The sequence below is a fragment of the Electrona antarctica genome, assembly GCF_951216825.1.
Source record: "Electrona antarctica genome assembly, chromosome: 18".
In the NCBI taxonomy this organism is placed as follows: Eukaryota; Metazoa; Chordata; class Actinopteri; order Myctophiformes; family Myctophidae; genus Electrona; species Electrona antarctica.
The window spans coordinates 5,718,201-5,735,830 of NC_136799.1; the positions used below are offsets into that span (position 1 = coordinate 5,718,201).

General features: G+C 47.3%; 1 protein-coding gene across 1 annotated transcript in view; it reads right to left on the minus strand.

Moving 5' to 3' along the window:
* Window positions 1-17,317, minus strand: part of gabrb1 (gamma-aminobutyric acid type A receptor subunit beta1) — a gene marked incomplete at its 3' end in the record, with an annotated part of 98,259 nt that extends 80,942 nt beyond the window's left edge. Inside the window, exon 1 of the mRNA XM_079527831.1 lies at window positions 17,103-17,317. Coding sequence (XP_079383957.1) covers window positions 17,103-17,308 — 206 coding nt within the window. The 5' untranslated portion in view covers window positions 17,309-17,317. The remainder of the gene's footprint in view (window positions 1-17,102) is intronic.
* Between the last annotated feature and the right edge of the window lie 313 nt (window positions 17,318-17,630).

Sequence of the window (17,630 nt, forward strand, 5' to 3'; positions counted from 1 at the left end):
TTTATTTCGTGCCCACCTTTGGAGCCACATGGCAAGGTAACTACACAAGCACACTCAAAGCTTTGGAGCCACATGGCAAGGTAACTACACAAGCAAACTCAAAGCTTTGGAGCCACATGGCAAGGTAACTACACAAGGTAACTACACAAGGTAACTACACAAGGTAACGACACAAGCACTCTCAAAGCTCCCTCACTGAAGCCCAGAGGAAAACTATATTGTCGAAATGTTTGTTTACTGTACCTTTTTTTTTTATCCCACAATTTTGTAACCTATATTTTCACCCAGTGTCAATTATATAATGTAATCCTGGGCTCTACACACCCTCCGCCACCCTGGGGAGAGCAACGGAATGACCTCATGCTTCCTTCAATATGCATGAGGAGTCCAAGCTGCTTCTTTTCACCTGACAGGGGGAAGTTTCCCCGGTTATTCCAACCAGTTCCTTCCATCAGGCGCCCCAGCTGGCCAGGGGGAGGCAGTTAAGAGACCAGGATTACTGCATGTTTTTTGTGAGGGTACCTACCTATAGGGGACACAGGGAGAACATGCAAACTCCACACAGGGTACACCTGTACCTTTTAACCGTTTCCGTACATAGGACGCCGCCACACGTCCTAGGGGTCCCAATCGACGCGTACATCCGACGTGTGAGGACGTCCTAGAGCATCCTCAATGATACGGGGCGAGATAAGAATATTCAGATTTTTTTCCTTTTTTGTATTTGTCAGTTCGCCTTTCGGCTACCGTATGCTACACTCTAGGCAATTGTTAGCTTACCATTGACTTAGCCGTTAGCGAGGCGGAAAGAATGACTCGTCTCTCCTAATCCAGCGCGCTCTCCGTGGTGTCGAGCGGATCGATATACTGGCGCTTCATTTCTGCTCCTCATCCGGTCTCTCCCGCAAAATATGAATGCTTTTTGGATCATATATCGATCGCAATGTAAGCTAGCTATGTAAAGTAAACCTTTTTAGTGGATCGTTTCCGGGTCATGGGTTTCCGAGTAAAAGCGGCCATGTCTTTCCGGCACCCCAGAGCTCCTATTTTGAAGGACTTCCGGCACTGATTGTGTTAATAGAGGTTTTCATTGTGGCAAAGAGTTGAGAAGGCCTCATCCTTCTCAACAAGGTAACTCCGAATCCACAACGCAAACCCCTCGACCAAAGTGTTCTAACCTTGAATCCACAACGCAAACCCCTCGACCAAAGTGTTCTAACCTTGAATCCACAACGCAAACCCCTCCACCAAAGTGTTCTAACCTTGAATCCACAACGCAAACCCCTCGACCAAAGTGTTCTAACCTTGAATCCACAACGCAAACCCCTCGACCAAAGTGTTCTAACCTTGAATCCACAACGCAAACCCCTCGACCAAAGTGTTCTAACCTTGAATCCACAACGCAAACCCCTCGACCAAAGTGTTCTAACCTTGAATCCACAACGCAAAGCCCTCCACCAAAGTGTTCTAACCTTGAATCCACAACGCAAACCCCTCGACCAAAGTGTTCTAACCTTGAATCCACAACGCAAACCCCTCGACCAAAGTATAACAGCACTTGAGTAAATGTACTCATTTTGCGTCGCACCACTGAGTAAATGTACTCATTTTGCGTCGCACCACTGAGTAAATGTACTCATTTTGCGTCGCACCACTGAGTAAATGTACTCATTTTGCGTCGCACCACTGCTCACAGCCGTAATTAGTATGCAACACACATAGACAGCGGACAAACCGGACCTATACACATTTCCTTCCACCATGCAGGGCAGGAAGCTTCCCCCGTTCCATCCATCTCCAAATATACATGCCGGCGCTCGCACGCCGCTAATGAGCTGGATAGCTTTAGCCATCATTAGCGCGCGGTGACGTAACCTGGCCCTAGGACCTGCACGCGCAGCTGTTCCTTGCAGATGTTACCTTTCACAGCGAGTATAACGTTAGCCTCTTCCTGTTCAATGACAGCGCTAACAATACGTGTGAACGTTTTCTCTGTGCTGTGTACATGACCTCCTGGGTTTGACAGCTGAAGTGCATGTCACGTGTGCGTGTGCGTGTGCGTGTGTGTGTGTGTGTACGCATTATTATTGTCCGTTGTTTTGCATGACTTTCACTTGTCTACATTTCGAAGAGAAACATTGTACTTTTGACTCCATTACATTTCTAGGAAGGGGCTCCATTTTGTGCAATCCCCTAATCCCCTAATCCCAGCTCTTTTGACTTCATTTTTTTACTATATTTTGAAAGACATTTTAAAATATTTCAAACAGCTGATCTACACGCTCACAACGTGTCGTAGATCGGCTAGTTGAATTATTTCAAAATTATTATTCTAAACATAATATTCGATCTGCAATCACAAAATGCATTTTTGTCTCCACCAGGCCGAAGGCATGGGGAGAGAGTATGTTTTGCACTCCGTCCGTGTGTGTGTGTGTCCGTCCGTGTGTGTGTGTGTCCGTCCGTCCTTCCTTCCGTCCGTCTGTTACCAGCTAATCTCCGGCACCGTTAACCCGGTCGATGCCAAACTTTGCACACACACTCCCTGGATGCCAACGATGAACCTCTGCCCCACATTTTCCAGAACGGCCTGTTATAGCGCCACCATAAGGCAGCTTTTCACATGTTTTACCTAAAACTGCACCGATCTGCGTGAAACATTGCATGCACACTCCCTAGAGGCCAAGGACAAACCTTTGACCTGCATTTTCCGCATCTGCCTTTTATAGCGCCACCAGGAGGCCGACTTTTGTAAAACACATTTTTTGATATTACGCCTCCAGATTCTGTCCAAAAATCTCACAAATCGTTACACAGTATCTCTATGGTCATGTGCGCAAGTAGGATCTGTCCGATATTTCATATTCCATCCTAATTGGCTATAATTGGCTTTCACAGTTTGCAAGATTGCCCCGTTTTGAACAAAAGCCTCAAATCATGAACGCAGCGTGCAATTTACATGAAATCTTTCACACATTTTCTTACTAGGCTGAGGAATATATCCCACCCTTTTCACATTGGCCTGTTATAGCGCCACCAACAGGTTGATTTTTGCAAAACACATTTTTGGAACAAAATGCCTCAAATCATCCAATTGCCATCAAAGACGTATGAAGAAATGGCACCCTTTTCACATTGGCCTATTATAGTGCCACCAAGAGGCCACAACCTGACCTGCCCTGTTGGAGACCTGTGCCCCGAGGGGCACTTTTTCTTTTAAAAATGTGTTTTGGGGGAGAAGGGAATGTTCTAAATGTCAATACAGCAATTTTTTTATATTTGTACTTTTGAATAATGGAGCATTTACTTGCAAGTATACACTTTCTCCACCCCTGGTTATATCTCAGCTGAAACTGAAAAACATATAAAAGGTTGAAATGAATTAAAATTCGAAAGTCTTAACAACCTTGGTCCAGTGTGGGATGACGTGGGCTGGGTTTGCCCTCGGTGCTGGAGCCAGATGTTATTATCTAGATGCGAGCCTCTAGCTGTTTAGATCTGCTAACGTAATGAGCCAAAAACAACTGCTATACTCATCACCGATTCTCCTTCAGCAAACTCTGTTAAACCCATTCAGACCGTGAAAGCATCTGTGTCATTTTAGATTTGAGATACAAAGCATTATCTAATACACTTTGTGCCGCTACGCTACGAGAGTGTTGATCTGCTTTTTTTTTTTTATCTTGAACATTTGTGCCAAACGTCTAATATATTATTTTTTAAAGCGAACATTTTTAACTAAAATCTTTGCTTCTGGAGGTCTCTGGAACAAAATATTTTGAGATGGGGGCCCAAGCTGGGGCCAAATTTTGGGGGGGTCTTTGACATGAAAGTTTGAGAATCACTGATATTGAAACATTAAGTGTTTCAGAAAACCGTTAGGATTTAGGAGACATTTTGTAGAATCGGTCTCTGCAGATCACATCTGATTCTGATGTCAGTTGTGGAAGGTAACTTGTACAATTTACGCAAGTACTGTTCAACATTTTCGACTTCTACACAACTACAGCTCAGAGGCAAAGGGCTACGAGCTGGGCTGGGCTACGAGCTTGTACGAGCTGTTTTTGAAACATTGTGAAAAAGTGGGACAAATATTTGAATATATATTCTTTCAGAGCACACGTTTTTAACTCAAATCTTTGCTTCATGGGCGGTCCCTGGAACTACATATTTTCAGATGGGGGTCGGCGGCTAATTACATATATTTAATATCTAATTACATATATTTCTTTGACATGAAATTTTCGAGAATGACTGACTATTAGAATATTGTCTATTTAGAAGACATTTCTTTAGAATCGGCCTCAGGTCTAAATGGGTTAAAATATCTGGTAAAAACACACATGACACACATAAAGACCTCAGGAAAGTGTTTCTTGTGTCCTAAACATTGATAAAGACCTCAGGAAAGTGTTTCTTGTGTCCTAAACATTGATAAAGACCTCAGGAAAGTGTTTCTTGTGTCCTAAACATTGATAAAGACCTCAGGAAAGTGTTTCTTGTGTCCTAAACATTGATAAAGACCTCAGGAAAGTGTTTCTTGTGTCCTAAACATTGATAAAATAAGATCTGGTTGCAAAAGGGGTGAAGGGGCCCTTAACCCATTTTGGGCGGGAACCCCTTTTGTTGTTTAAAGCATTATGTTGTACTTTAGCTGTTGAAAAATAGCAGATCTACAAGCAGACCAACAAGCTCATAGCGCGGCACCGAGTGCCGCGCCACGAGCTTGTTGGTCTGCTATTTATGAAAAATCGTGAAAATGTGGTGCAAATCTTTGAATATATATTCTTTGAGAGCGTTTTTAACTCAAATCTTTGCTTCTGGGGTGGTCCCTGGAACAACATGTTTTCAGATGGGGGTCAGCGGCCAATTACATATAATGTTGGGGATCCTTGACATGAAAATGTTTGAGAACGACTGACATAGAAATACAGTATAGGGTTTTTCAGAAAACTGTAGAATCAAACTTAGGTCTAAATGGGTAAAGTGATTAAGTTAAAACAAGAAAATAAAAAAGGAATGGGAGTATTTCTTATTGGTGCAGCAGAGTAGAGAGACTGGGCTGTTACTGCACTGCTTATTGGTGCAGCAGAGTAGAGAGACTGGGCTGTTACTGCACTGCAATGTGAGCAGTCTGTCCATACGTCCTGGGCTGTTACTGCACTGCAATGTGAGCAGTCTGTCCATACGTCCTGGGCTATTACTGCACTGCAATGTGAGCAGTCTGTCCATACGTCCTGGGCTATTACTGCACTGCAATGTGAGCAGTCTGTCCATACGTCCTGGGCTATTACTGCACTGCAATGTGAGCAGTCTGTCCATACGTCCTGGGCTATTACTGCACTGCAATGTGAGCAGTCTGTCCATACGTCCTGGGCTATTACTGCACTGCAATGTGAGCAGTCTGTCGTCCTGGGCTGTTACTGCACTGCAATGTGAGCAGTCTGTCCATACGTCCTGGGCTATTACTGCACTGCAATGTGAGCAGTCTGTCCATACGTCCTGGGCTATTACTGCACTGCAATGTGAGCAGTCTGTCGTCCTGGGCTGTTACTGCACTGCAATGTGAGCAGTCTGTCCATACGTCCTGGGCTGTTACTGCACTGCAATGTGAGCAGTCTGTCCATACGTCCTGGGCTATTACTGCACTGCAATGTGAGCAGTCTGTCGTCCTGGGCTGTTACTGCACTGCAATGTGAGCAGTCTGTCCATACGTCCTGGGCTGTTACTGCACTGCAATGTGAGCAGTCTGTCCATACGTCCGCTGTCCGGTCTGTTACTGTCTGGGCTGTTACTGCACTGCAATGTGAGCAGTCTGTCCATACGTCCGCTGTCCGGCGGAAACCCTGTACGTCCCAAAAAAAAACCTTTACTTTTCAGGAAAGCGGAACGAAAACATTCAGACATAGTGAAAGTATAGCCGATCTAACAAGCTTCACGACATGGCCGCCGGCGCCGCCATCGACCATCGTCTATTCTCACTCCTTTCATAGCTTGAGGAGACTCTTCTCGCATAAGACGGAGTACACACAGCGTTCATTAAGACGGAGTTCACACAGCGTTCATTTAGTGTCGGACAAAACACCTAAAAAGCGTCAGTATGGACATACGAGATTTCTGCCCTACGACGGCATCAGCGGATACGTGCAGATCTGCCTCCCAGCTAGAGAGAGAGAGAGAGAGAGAGAGAGAGAGAGAGAGAGAGAGAGAGAGAGAGAGAGAGAAAGAGAGAGATGGGGAAAAAAAGCAAAGAAATAGTCCATCTGAGAGTAAAAAGTTGTCAAGTCATCATTCCTGTTTCTCCACCACAGCACAGAGTGTCTTTGAAGTGGTGGAGCTGCATTATTGACGCACGCACGCACGCACGCACGCACGCACGCACGCACACACACACACACACACGCACACACAAATCCTGAACTTAACACCCACCCATGCGTTGGGGGGGGGGGGGGGGGGGGGGGGGGGTTACCTCCTCCCAGCTAAATCCATGGATCTGGATCGGTGGTGCGGTTGGTCGGTTCCCTCGGGGTGGTGGAAGAAGTACTCTGTTCTTTTATTTTATTTTTTTTACTAATTTTTCTTTTACTAGTATGATCCGAGCGCTGGGTGTAAAAAGGTGGAGCCAGCCCTTTGTAAAACTAGCCCAGTGGCTCTTGTCATGTCAAGGACCCCCCAGATGTTGGCCGAGGACCCCCTGTCTGACGTCAACGTGTTTACACCTGGCCCAGTGGCTCTTTTCATGTCAAGGACCCCCCAGATGTTGGCCGAGGACCCCCTGTCTGACGTCAACGTGTTTACACCTGGCCCAGTGGCTCTTCTCATGTCAAGGACCCCCCAGATGTTGGCCGAGGACCCCCTGTCTGACGTCAACGTGTTTACACCTGGCCCAGTGGCTCATCTCATGTCAAGGACCCCCCAGATGTTGGCCGAGGACCCCCTGTCTGACGTCAACGTGTTTACACCTGGCCCAGTGGCTCTTCTCATGTGAAGGACCCCCCAGATGTTGGCCGAGGACCCCCTGTCTGACGTCAACGTGTTTACACCTGGCCCAGTGGCTCTTTTCATGTCAAGGACCCCCCAGATGTTGGCCGAGGACCCCCTCTCAGAAATGGTTTTGCACCAGGAACCCTCAGTAGATTTTAGTTAAAGTTTCTAAAACTATGATGAGAAACGTTCGTGGACTTACTTTACCTTTTTTTCACTGATAAACTAAATAAAAACTATAAGCTATTATGACTAAAACTAAATATGACAAACATGTTGACAATGTTGTTTAACAATTAAAAACTAGGCTAAAATGTTACGGAGGGACTAGTGGAGAAGAGATCCAGCAGAATCAATAAGACAGGTCATTTTATGCGTGGTTGTGCAGTAGTGTCGTGCTCAGAAACTAGATGATGTACAAGCTCCTAGATCAGCTATTTTCGGCACACAGCTGAGTATAAATTACTGCTTGGATCCAGGAGCATCTTTGACATTTTTTGACTATTTTAAATACAGCTTTTAGTTACTAGTTACTTTAGATTATAATACAAAACATGAACCATGAAACATGTACAAAATATTTGCCTCCGACACGAAACGGAGTAGACGTCTACTCTAAAGAAAAGGTATAACTCACAATTGTACAGTAAAGTACAGTACTTGAGTAAATGTACTTAGTTACTTCCCAGGAGCGTAGCCTGGTTGGTTCCCAGTGCTGCATGCGCTGGACTGCATTGAGTCCATAAATGATTGAACAGCTGATCTGCATGCATGGCAAATGGTGCATTTATATTACACCTTTTAAACCAAAGTACGTACCTTACAATGTGCATTATATTCTCACACGTGCACGCACGCACGCGCGCACACACAAACACACACACACACACACACACACACACACACACACACACACACACACACACACACACACACACACACACACACACACACACACACACACACACACACACACACACACACACACACACACACACACACACACACACACACACACACACACACACACACACACACACACACACACACACACCAATTCTAACACCTAACCCTGACCTGTAAATGTCTAATCGTAACACTGACCCCAACCTGTTTCTACACCTCCTTTTTTGTGTAGAAACAGGAACTCGGTTTGGCTCCTCCTGGTGCTTCATTGTGTATTCTATACTAACAAACAACACTACATGTTTTTTTTTATATATATATATATATATATATATATGTTTGTTTTTGTTTTTTTAAGAAATTGCCTTTATTGATAGACTACAGTGACTATGAAACAGAGAGGGGGGGAAGACACACCGTGACGTTCGTCGGGATCGGGACTCGAACCCGCGACACGCTGTCATGCTAGAATTACCAGCCAAGGCGCCTGGACCGCTAGGCCGGCCCAGGCCTAACACTAGGCTACATGTTTAAGACACGTGGTGCTGACAACACATTACTATGCGGTCTTAAAGGGAGTCTGAGTGACCCTGCAGGCAGGCAGGCGGCCACGGTGGAGCCTGGTGATTTTCAAAGGGTTTTTCACTCATGTTTTTTTAATGCATTAACCACTTAACCCCTCTCTGTACGTTTGTTGACAGGTGTCCCCCAGGGGTCTATACTTGGCCCGCTCCGTTTTCCATAGTGCATGGGGGAGCTGGTGTTTCCCCCGCCTCCTCTTAACCCGTTAAGACCTGAGACGGGTTCTAATGGGTTTAATGCTGCCTGCCGTCAACATTGGGTTCTAATGGGTTTAATGCTGCCTGCCGTCAACATGCAAATGATAACATATTGATTTCAGAATGTTCCAATTACAAACATGCATGCAAGTTTACATGCACCCGTTTTCATTAAACTGCAGATGCATATACGCAGGTTAGACATATACGGTACACCAACAGTGCTTCTACAGTCAGTCAGACAGACCCGTGCTGCGGGTTAAACATCGCATTGTGTCTCCCAACATGCGTGGCGGGTTAAAACTAATCCGTGCTGCGGGGTTAAACGTCCCCCGTGGCTTCCTGTGAGGTTATAGGTTATAGGGTTTGGGGAGGATTTATGGGTCGGACTTATATTGTGTCTGACTGTTGGAAAAACTACAATCTCATCCATTGTGGGTTCCACTTACTTGTATTTATGTTTCATGTTCATGAAGTTCATTATGTTGGCATTATGTAAATATTACTAGTAATTATTTTTTTAAAGTTCGGTGTCCACCACAAGCAGACATGGCGATGACCTCTGGTTTTGATGGTAATTTCTTTCTTTGGAGCAGGCAGTTGCATTCCCCCAACCCCCATTATGAATTCAGATCATAACTTAAGTGGCGGTGGTGTTGTGGAAATCCTGCCAAGGGCCCTAGCACGCGCACACGCACATTCACACACACACCCACACACACACACACACACATACACACACACACACACATGCGTTAGCAGCACGCAAATAACGCACAATATATGTATCATAGAATACTGCCCCCCCCACCACCACACACCACACAACACAATGTATCATAGAATACTGCCCCCCCCACCACCACACACCACACAACACAATGTATCATAGAATACTGCCCCCCCCACCACCACACACCACACAACACAATGTATCATAGAATACTGCCCCCCCACCACCACACACAACACAACCTCAATCTATCATAGAATACTGCCCCCCACCACCACACACCACACAACCTCATAGAATACTGCCCCCCCCACCACCACACACAACACAATGTATCATAGAATACTGCCCCCCCACCACCACACACAACACATTGTATCATAGAATACTGCCCCCCCACCACCACACACAACACAATGTATCATAGAATACTGCCCCCCCCACCACCACACACAACACAATGTATCATAGAATACTGCCCCCCCCACCACCACACACAACACAATGTATCATAGAATACTGCCCCCCCACCACCACACACAACACAATGTATCATAGAATACTGCCCCCCCACCACCACACACAACACAATGTATCATAGAATACTGCCCCCCCACCACCAGAATACTGCCCCCCCACCACCACCACACACAACACAATGTATCATAGAATACTGCCCCCCCACCACCACACACAACACAATGTATCATAGAATACTGCCCCCCCACCACCACACACAACACAATGTATCATAGAATACTGCCCCCCCACCACCACACACAACACAATGTATCATAGAATACTGCCCCCCCACCACCACCACACACAACACAATGTATCATAGAATACTGCCCCCCCACCACCACACACAACACAATGTATCATAGAATACTGCCCCCCCACCACCACACACAACACAATGTATCATAGAATACTGCCCCCCCCCCCCACCACACACAACACAATGTATCATAGAATACTGCCCCCCCACCACCAGAATACTGCCCCCCCACCACCACACACAACACAATGTATCATAGAATACTGCCCCCCCACCACCACACACAACACAATGTATCATAGAATACTGCCCCCCCACCACCACACACAACACAATGTATCATAGAATACTGCCCCCCCACCACCACACACAACACAATGTATCATAGAATACTGCCCCCCCACCACCACACACAACACAATGTATCATAGAATACTGCCCCCTCACCACCACACACAACACAACCTCAAGTGCAGATGAATGTGAAAACAGATGTGAGGCACATCAAAGCAGTGAACACGCCTATGGGCACAACCCTCTGTGTGTGTGTGTGTGTGTGTGTGTGTGTGTGTGTGTGTGTGTGTGTGTGTGTGTGTGTGTGTGTGTGTGTGTGTGTGTGTGTGTGTGTGTGTGTGTGTGTGTGTGTGTGTGTGTGTGTGTGTGTGTGTGTGTGTGTGTGTGTGTGTGTGCGTGCGTGCGTGCGTGCGTGCGTGCGTGCGTGCGTGCGTGCGTGCGTGCGTGCGTGCGTGCGTGCGTGCGTGCGTGCGTGCGTGCGTGCGTGCGTGCGTGCGTGCGTGCGTGCGTGCGTGCGTGCGTGCGTGCGTGCGTGCGTGCGTGCGTGCGTGCGTGCGTGCGTGCGTGCGTGCGTGCGTGCGTGCGTGCGTGCGTGCGTGCGTGCGTGCGTGCGTGCGTGCGTGCGTGCGTGCGTGCGTGCGATGTGAATACTGATTCGGGTTTTTTTTGTTTTGTTTTTTACTAAAGTATTCAGAGGTGGATGAAGTACTCGCATTTACTTAAGTAAAAGTATCAATCCCACAAAGTAGGATCCCGATATGACCAAATAAGGGCATATCGGGCCCTTTCATAACAGGGGAGTTTGCCACGGTCAAAGCCTCCCTGAGGCAAGGGAAAGGTGCTGGACCTGACGGCGTTCCACCTGAGGTAATCAAGAACTGCAATCTTGACGACGTCATCTTGGAGATCTGCAACCATGGGCTCTAATGGAAAACATCATGCCAGAAATAATATGGTCTCTCTCTCTCACATCCTCCCATAGTATACCAAAGTCTGGAGATCTCTCAAACTCTGACAATTACCGTGGTATCAGCCTAACCTGTATCATTACCGTGGTATCAGCCTAACCTGTATCGTTACCGTGGTATCAGCCTAACCTGTATCATTACCGTGGTATCAGCCTAACCTGTATCGTTACCGTGGTATCAGCCTAACCTGTATCATTACCGTGGTATCAGCCTAACCTGTATCGTTACCGTGGTATCAGCCTAACCTGTATCATTACCGTGGTATCAGCCTAACCTGTATCATTACCGTGGTATCAGCCTAACCTGTATCATTACCGTGGTATCAGCCTAACCTGTATCATTACCGTGGTATCAGCCTAACCTGTATCATTGCAAAGATGTTCAACCGCATGATACTGAAAAGGATAAGGAGCGCAATCGACCCCTAGCCTGGCTAATAAGCCAGACCGAATCAGCCGTTGGCAAAAAAAAATTGCCTGTGATTTGAGTCTGGTTTATTAGCCAGGCTAATCGACTCCCACCTCAGGGAAAACCAAAACGGATTCCGAGGGGAGAACCACCTTAGCCCAGATCATTGAAGGGGTAAAGAGGAACCACCTAGCAGCAGTGCTATGCTTCATTGACTTCACGAAGGCCTTTTCTTTTTTTTTTAATGTTTTTTTTTGTGGCTTTCGCCTTTATTTTTATTTTTTTATGGAGGGACAGACAGTAGGCTGACAGGAAATGGGGCGAGAGATGGGGGGAAGACATGCAGTAAAGGCCGTCGGGATCGGGAGTCGAACCCGCGGCACACTGCCAGACTGGATTACCAGCCAAGGTGCCTGGACCACTGAGCCATGGCCCAGATCACGAAGGCCTTTGACTCAATTCAGAGAGGAATGATGTTGAGAATACTCAAGGCCTATACGATGTTCCTCCGAACCTGCTCCGAGCCATTGGGACCGCATGTACACGGGAACCGAACGAGAGCCCGAGTAACAGCGCCGGACGGTAACAGCGAGGAATTCAACATCCAAACTGGAGTGCTGCAGGGAGACACTCTATAGCCCCCTTCCTTTTTATAATAGTATTGGACTATGCTCTGAGACAAGCTCTTAAAGGAAGAGAGCCGGAGCTCGGCTTCACTATCATGCCCAGAAGGTCTACGAGACACCCTGCAGAAACCCTCACAGACACCCTGCACCCTGCAGACACCCTGCAGAAACCCTCACAGACACCCTGCACCCTGCAGACACCCTGCAGAAACCCTCACAGACACCCTGCACCCTGCAGACACCCTGCAGAAACCCTCACAGACACCCTGCACCCTGCAGACCCCCTGCAGAAACCCTCACAGACACCCTGCACCCTGCAGACACCCTGCAGAAACCCTCACAGACACCCTGCACCCTGCAGACACCCTGCAGAAACCCTCACAGACACCCTGCACCCTGCAGACCCCCTGCAGAAACCCTCACAGACACCCTGCAGAAACCCTCACAGACACCCTGCACCCTGCAGACACCCTGCAGAAACCCTCACAGACACCCTGCACCCTGCAGACACCCTGCAGAAACCCTCACAGACACCCTGCAGAAACCCTCACAGACACCCTGCAGAAACCCTCACAGACACCCTGCAGAAACCCTCACAGACCTGGACTACGCTGATGACATCTGCCTGCTATCTGACCACGTAGGCCCTGCAGGCACAGGCTCTCCTGACCAGAGTGGAGTTGGGGTGCTATCTGACCACGTAAGGCAGGCACAGGCTCTCCTGACCAGAGTGGAGTTGGGGTGCTATCTGACCATGTAAGGCAGGCACAGGCTCTCCTGACCAGAGTGGAGTTGGGGTGCTATCTGACCACGTAAGGCAGGCACAGGCTCTCCTGACCAGAGTGGAGTTGGGGTGCTATCTGACCACGTAAGGCAGGCACAGGCTCTCCTGACCAGAGTGGAGTTGGGGTGCTATCTGACCACGTAAGGCAGGCACAGGCTCTCCTGACCAGAGTGGAGTTGGAGTGCGCTAAAGTTGGCCTCAGGCTAAATGCAAAGAAGACTGAGGTCATAACCTGTAACATCCCCCAAGAACATCTGCCCACAACAACAAGAGGGTACTGCGCAAGAGGGTACTGACTTTAAATACCTGGGCGCATGGGTCGGCTCCACAGAAACATTTAAAGTGAGGAAAGCACTTGCCTGGAGAGCTCTTAATGGTATGACCAGTGTGTGGAAATCCAACCTCCCTCCTCCCGACACATCAAGATCAGTTTCTTCTTGCGACCCTGGAGTCCGTTCTCCTCTATGGCTGTGAATGCTGGACACTAAAACAAGCCCTACAGAAATCCCTGGACGGGTCCTGCTACACCAGAATGTTACGTGTGGTACTGAACACCAACAAGGACGATCACATCACTGTCTGTACGGGGCATTACCAAGTGTATCAGAGAAGATAGCAGTAAGGAGGATGAGACTAGCTGGCCACTGTACGGGGCATTACCAAGTGTATCAGAGAAGATAGCAGTAAGGAGGATGAGACTAGCTGGCCACTGTACGGGGCATTACCAAGTGTATCAGAGAAGATAGCAGTAAGGAGGATGAGACTAGCTGGCCACTGTACGGGGCATTACCAAGTGTATCAGAGAAGATAGCAGTAAGGAGGATGAGACTGGCTGGCCACTGTACGGGGCATTACCAAGTGTATCAGAGAAGATAGCAGTAAGGAGGATGAGACTAGCTGGCCACTGTACGGGGCATTACCAAGTGTATCAGAGAAGATAGCAGTAAGGAGGATGAGACTAGCTGGCCAATGTACGGGGCATTACCAAGTGTATCAGAGAAGATAGCAGTAGGGAGGATGAGACTAGCTGGCCACTGCCGCCGACACCAAGAACTCCTGGCCAAAAAGCTTGTGCTGTGGGAACCAACACACGGGCATCGATCGAGAGGACGTCCCAACACCTACCTACGTGGACGTACTAAAGAAAGATGCTGGTGCAGAAAGCACAAATGAGCATGGCCAGATGTATGGAGAACCGAGATGACTGGAAACGCAGATGGAGGGCTTGTCTGAGGACGACGTAGAGAGAGAGAGAGAGAGAGAGAGAGAGAGAGACAGAGGGCAGATACTGGTATCGGTACCGGGACATCTCTAGCTCTGGATCAGCTCAGGTGCTGAGAGTTAGCCTGGCTTGGCCAGCCTCATAGTGGGGATTCACTGAAGATTCTTCCCCGCATATGAGTCTGGACTCTGGCTCATTGGCAGAGAGTATGCGGAAGCTGGAGAAATCAGAAAATGACGGGGCCAATCAGTGACTGTGTTTCAACGGCTGTCTGTACAACAGTGAAAAGCCGCGTATGTATATGGTGTATATGGTGACGTAACATTCATGCTGCAGTACTTTCAAAACAACAATGGCTGCCCTCAACGCAACAAGTTTAAAAGTTTACACAGAAACGATAAGAACAGCAGTTATTTCAGATATAGACTCTGACATATCTCGCTCACATATAAAGTAGAAACTATAACAGACCTTGTTGTTTTTAGCGTGGTATGAGGAGCGGACCAGCGCACTGTGTGGTGACGTCAGCTTTTTGTTACACTGATTGGCTAGATGGATCTGTCTGTCAAGGCAACTACTAACGCCCACTTTTCAAGCTGCCTATGGCCGAAGTCCAGACTCATATGCGGGGAAGAATCTTCAGTGAATCCCCGCTATGAGGCTGGCCAAGCCAGGCTAGCTGAGAGTCACTTCTCTTATAGGGCTCTGGATCTCAAGGACCACCATTGAAACGACAGGGCGTGGACATGACATTACAGAACATTAACCCATTTTGGGCGGGATTCGGGAACCCCTTTTGGTGTTTTAAAGCATTATGTTATACTTTAGCTGTTGAAAAATAGCAGAGCTACAAGCTCATAGCGCGGCACCGAGTGCCGCGCTATGAACTTGTAGGTCTGCTATTTTTGAAAAATCGTGAAAATGTGCCTCAAATCTTTGAATATATATTATTACAGAGTGAACATTTTAACTCATATCTTTGCTTCTGGGGGGTCCCTGGAACAACATATTTTCAGATGGGGGTCGGCGGCATATTACATATAATTTTTGGGGTCCTTGACATGAAATATTGAGCACCACTGATACAGAAACATAAGGTTTTTCAGAAAACTGTCAGGATTTTGAAGACATTTTTTAAATTTCGACGGCAGGCCTAAATGGGTTAAGGACCTAAGATTACACACAGCATTACACACCAAATCATAATATAATGTGACCTCATGAGTATAGCAAATTACAATTCCATTATGAATTCAGAACATGACTTAAGTGGCAGGGGTGTTGTTAAAATCCTGCCAAAGGGCCCCAGCAAATATGCACAGGGAAATGCACATGCTCGCACACACACACACACACACACACACACACACACACACACACACACACACACACACACACACACACACACACACACACACACACACACACACACACACACACACACACACACACACACACACACACACACACACACACACACACACACACACACACACACACACAATGGTAAATGGTGCATTTATATAGCGCCTTTATCCAAGGCGCTTTACATAGATTGTGCATTACATTCACCCCACACATTCATACACAGATGGCGGCAGAAACCATGCAAGGCACTAGCCAGCACATCGGGAGCAATTTGGGGTTCAGTGTCTTGCTCAAGGACACTTCGACACTAACTCTGGGGGAGCCCACAGGGTTCGAACTGGCAACCTTACGGTTACCATCCAGCCACTCTACCCCTGAGCCGCCGCCGCCACACACACACACACACACACACACACACACACACACACACACACACACACACACACACACACACACACACACACACACACACACACACACACACACACACACACACACACACACACACACACACACACACACACACACACACACACACACACACACACACAGTGGGGCAGTGAAATAAAAAACTACTGAGGTCACCGCAAGCCCCCAGTGAAGCTCTCCAACGTTGAAGCACTCGGCCCTACTGGTAAGAGGTGGGACTGCAGGCGGACCCGTGGATTTATGACAAGGAAACCCCGTGCCGCTGCAGAGTTTAACATTGAGTGCCCGTTTGCACTTAAACTATTAAAAGGTTTTATGTCCAATGTATTTGTATTTAGTTAAAAAATACATAAAGTTAACATAACTATAACTAAATGGAGAAAAGGTGGCGATCCGAACACTCAAAAAGGTGGACAAATGAGAAGAGGGTGAATATAAAATCAAGGTAGGCTACTATATTGGAAAAGTTTAAAAAGCCAACATGTTTGGACTCACAAAGGAGTCTTCATCCGGGCAGGTATAAGGTATGGTATCATACCTGCCCTGATGAAGACTTTCAGGATTCCAATTCAAAAACAGAAAAGAATAATCGGCAATTTTTTGGACTAGACTTTATTGACTAGTTGCACTTTATCAAGGGAATGTGTGCAATACCTCTGTTTTTGTATGTTGGGTGTTTCATGGTGTTTTTCCCTTTCTTATGTGAATGTGTATGTTATTTGTATGCAGCTGTGACTCTGTCTCCAAGACAAATTTCTCCCAAGGGAGACAAATAAAGACAACCTTGACCTTGACCTTGTCCTTGTCTGAGTCTCACCTGAGGCCGTAGAGCACGGTGCCGTCCGGGTGCAGGCGGATCATGCGGTTCTTGACCGTCACGCCGTGCACGAAGGACTTCTTGTCGTTGATGAAGTAGGTGTCGGGCACCCACAGCTGGTCGGCCACGCGGTTGTCCAGCGTCAGGTTGAGGGGGATGCCCGTGTAGGAGAGCCTCTTGTCCCGCCAGGACTGCTGGAAGTACATGGTGATGGTGTAGTCCTGTGGTGGAGCATAGATGTGGAACCGTTAAAGGCATTCCATGCAACTTCTTTCTGTTTGTAAAAATAAAGCCGGTCTACAAGCTTACAATATATAAATTATGTGCAAATAAATGTACACAGTTACATTTATTGGGGGCTCTCAACTCGCTCCAAATTTGTATTTACGGCAAAACAGCAGCAGATATGACGTTTCGATCCTTCCTTTTCTCCCCCTCCAATATATACTGTGTATCATAACAAGGGTAGAGACGTCATATCTGCTGCCGTTTGCCGTAATTTGGACCATTTAAAATCGACTTGCGAAT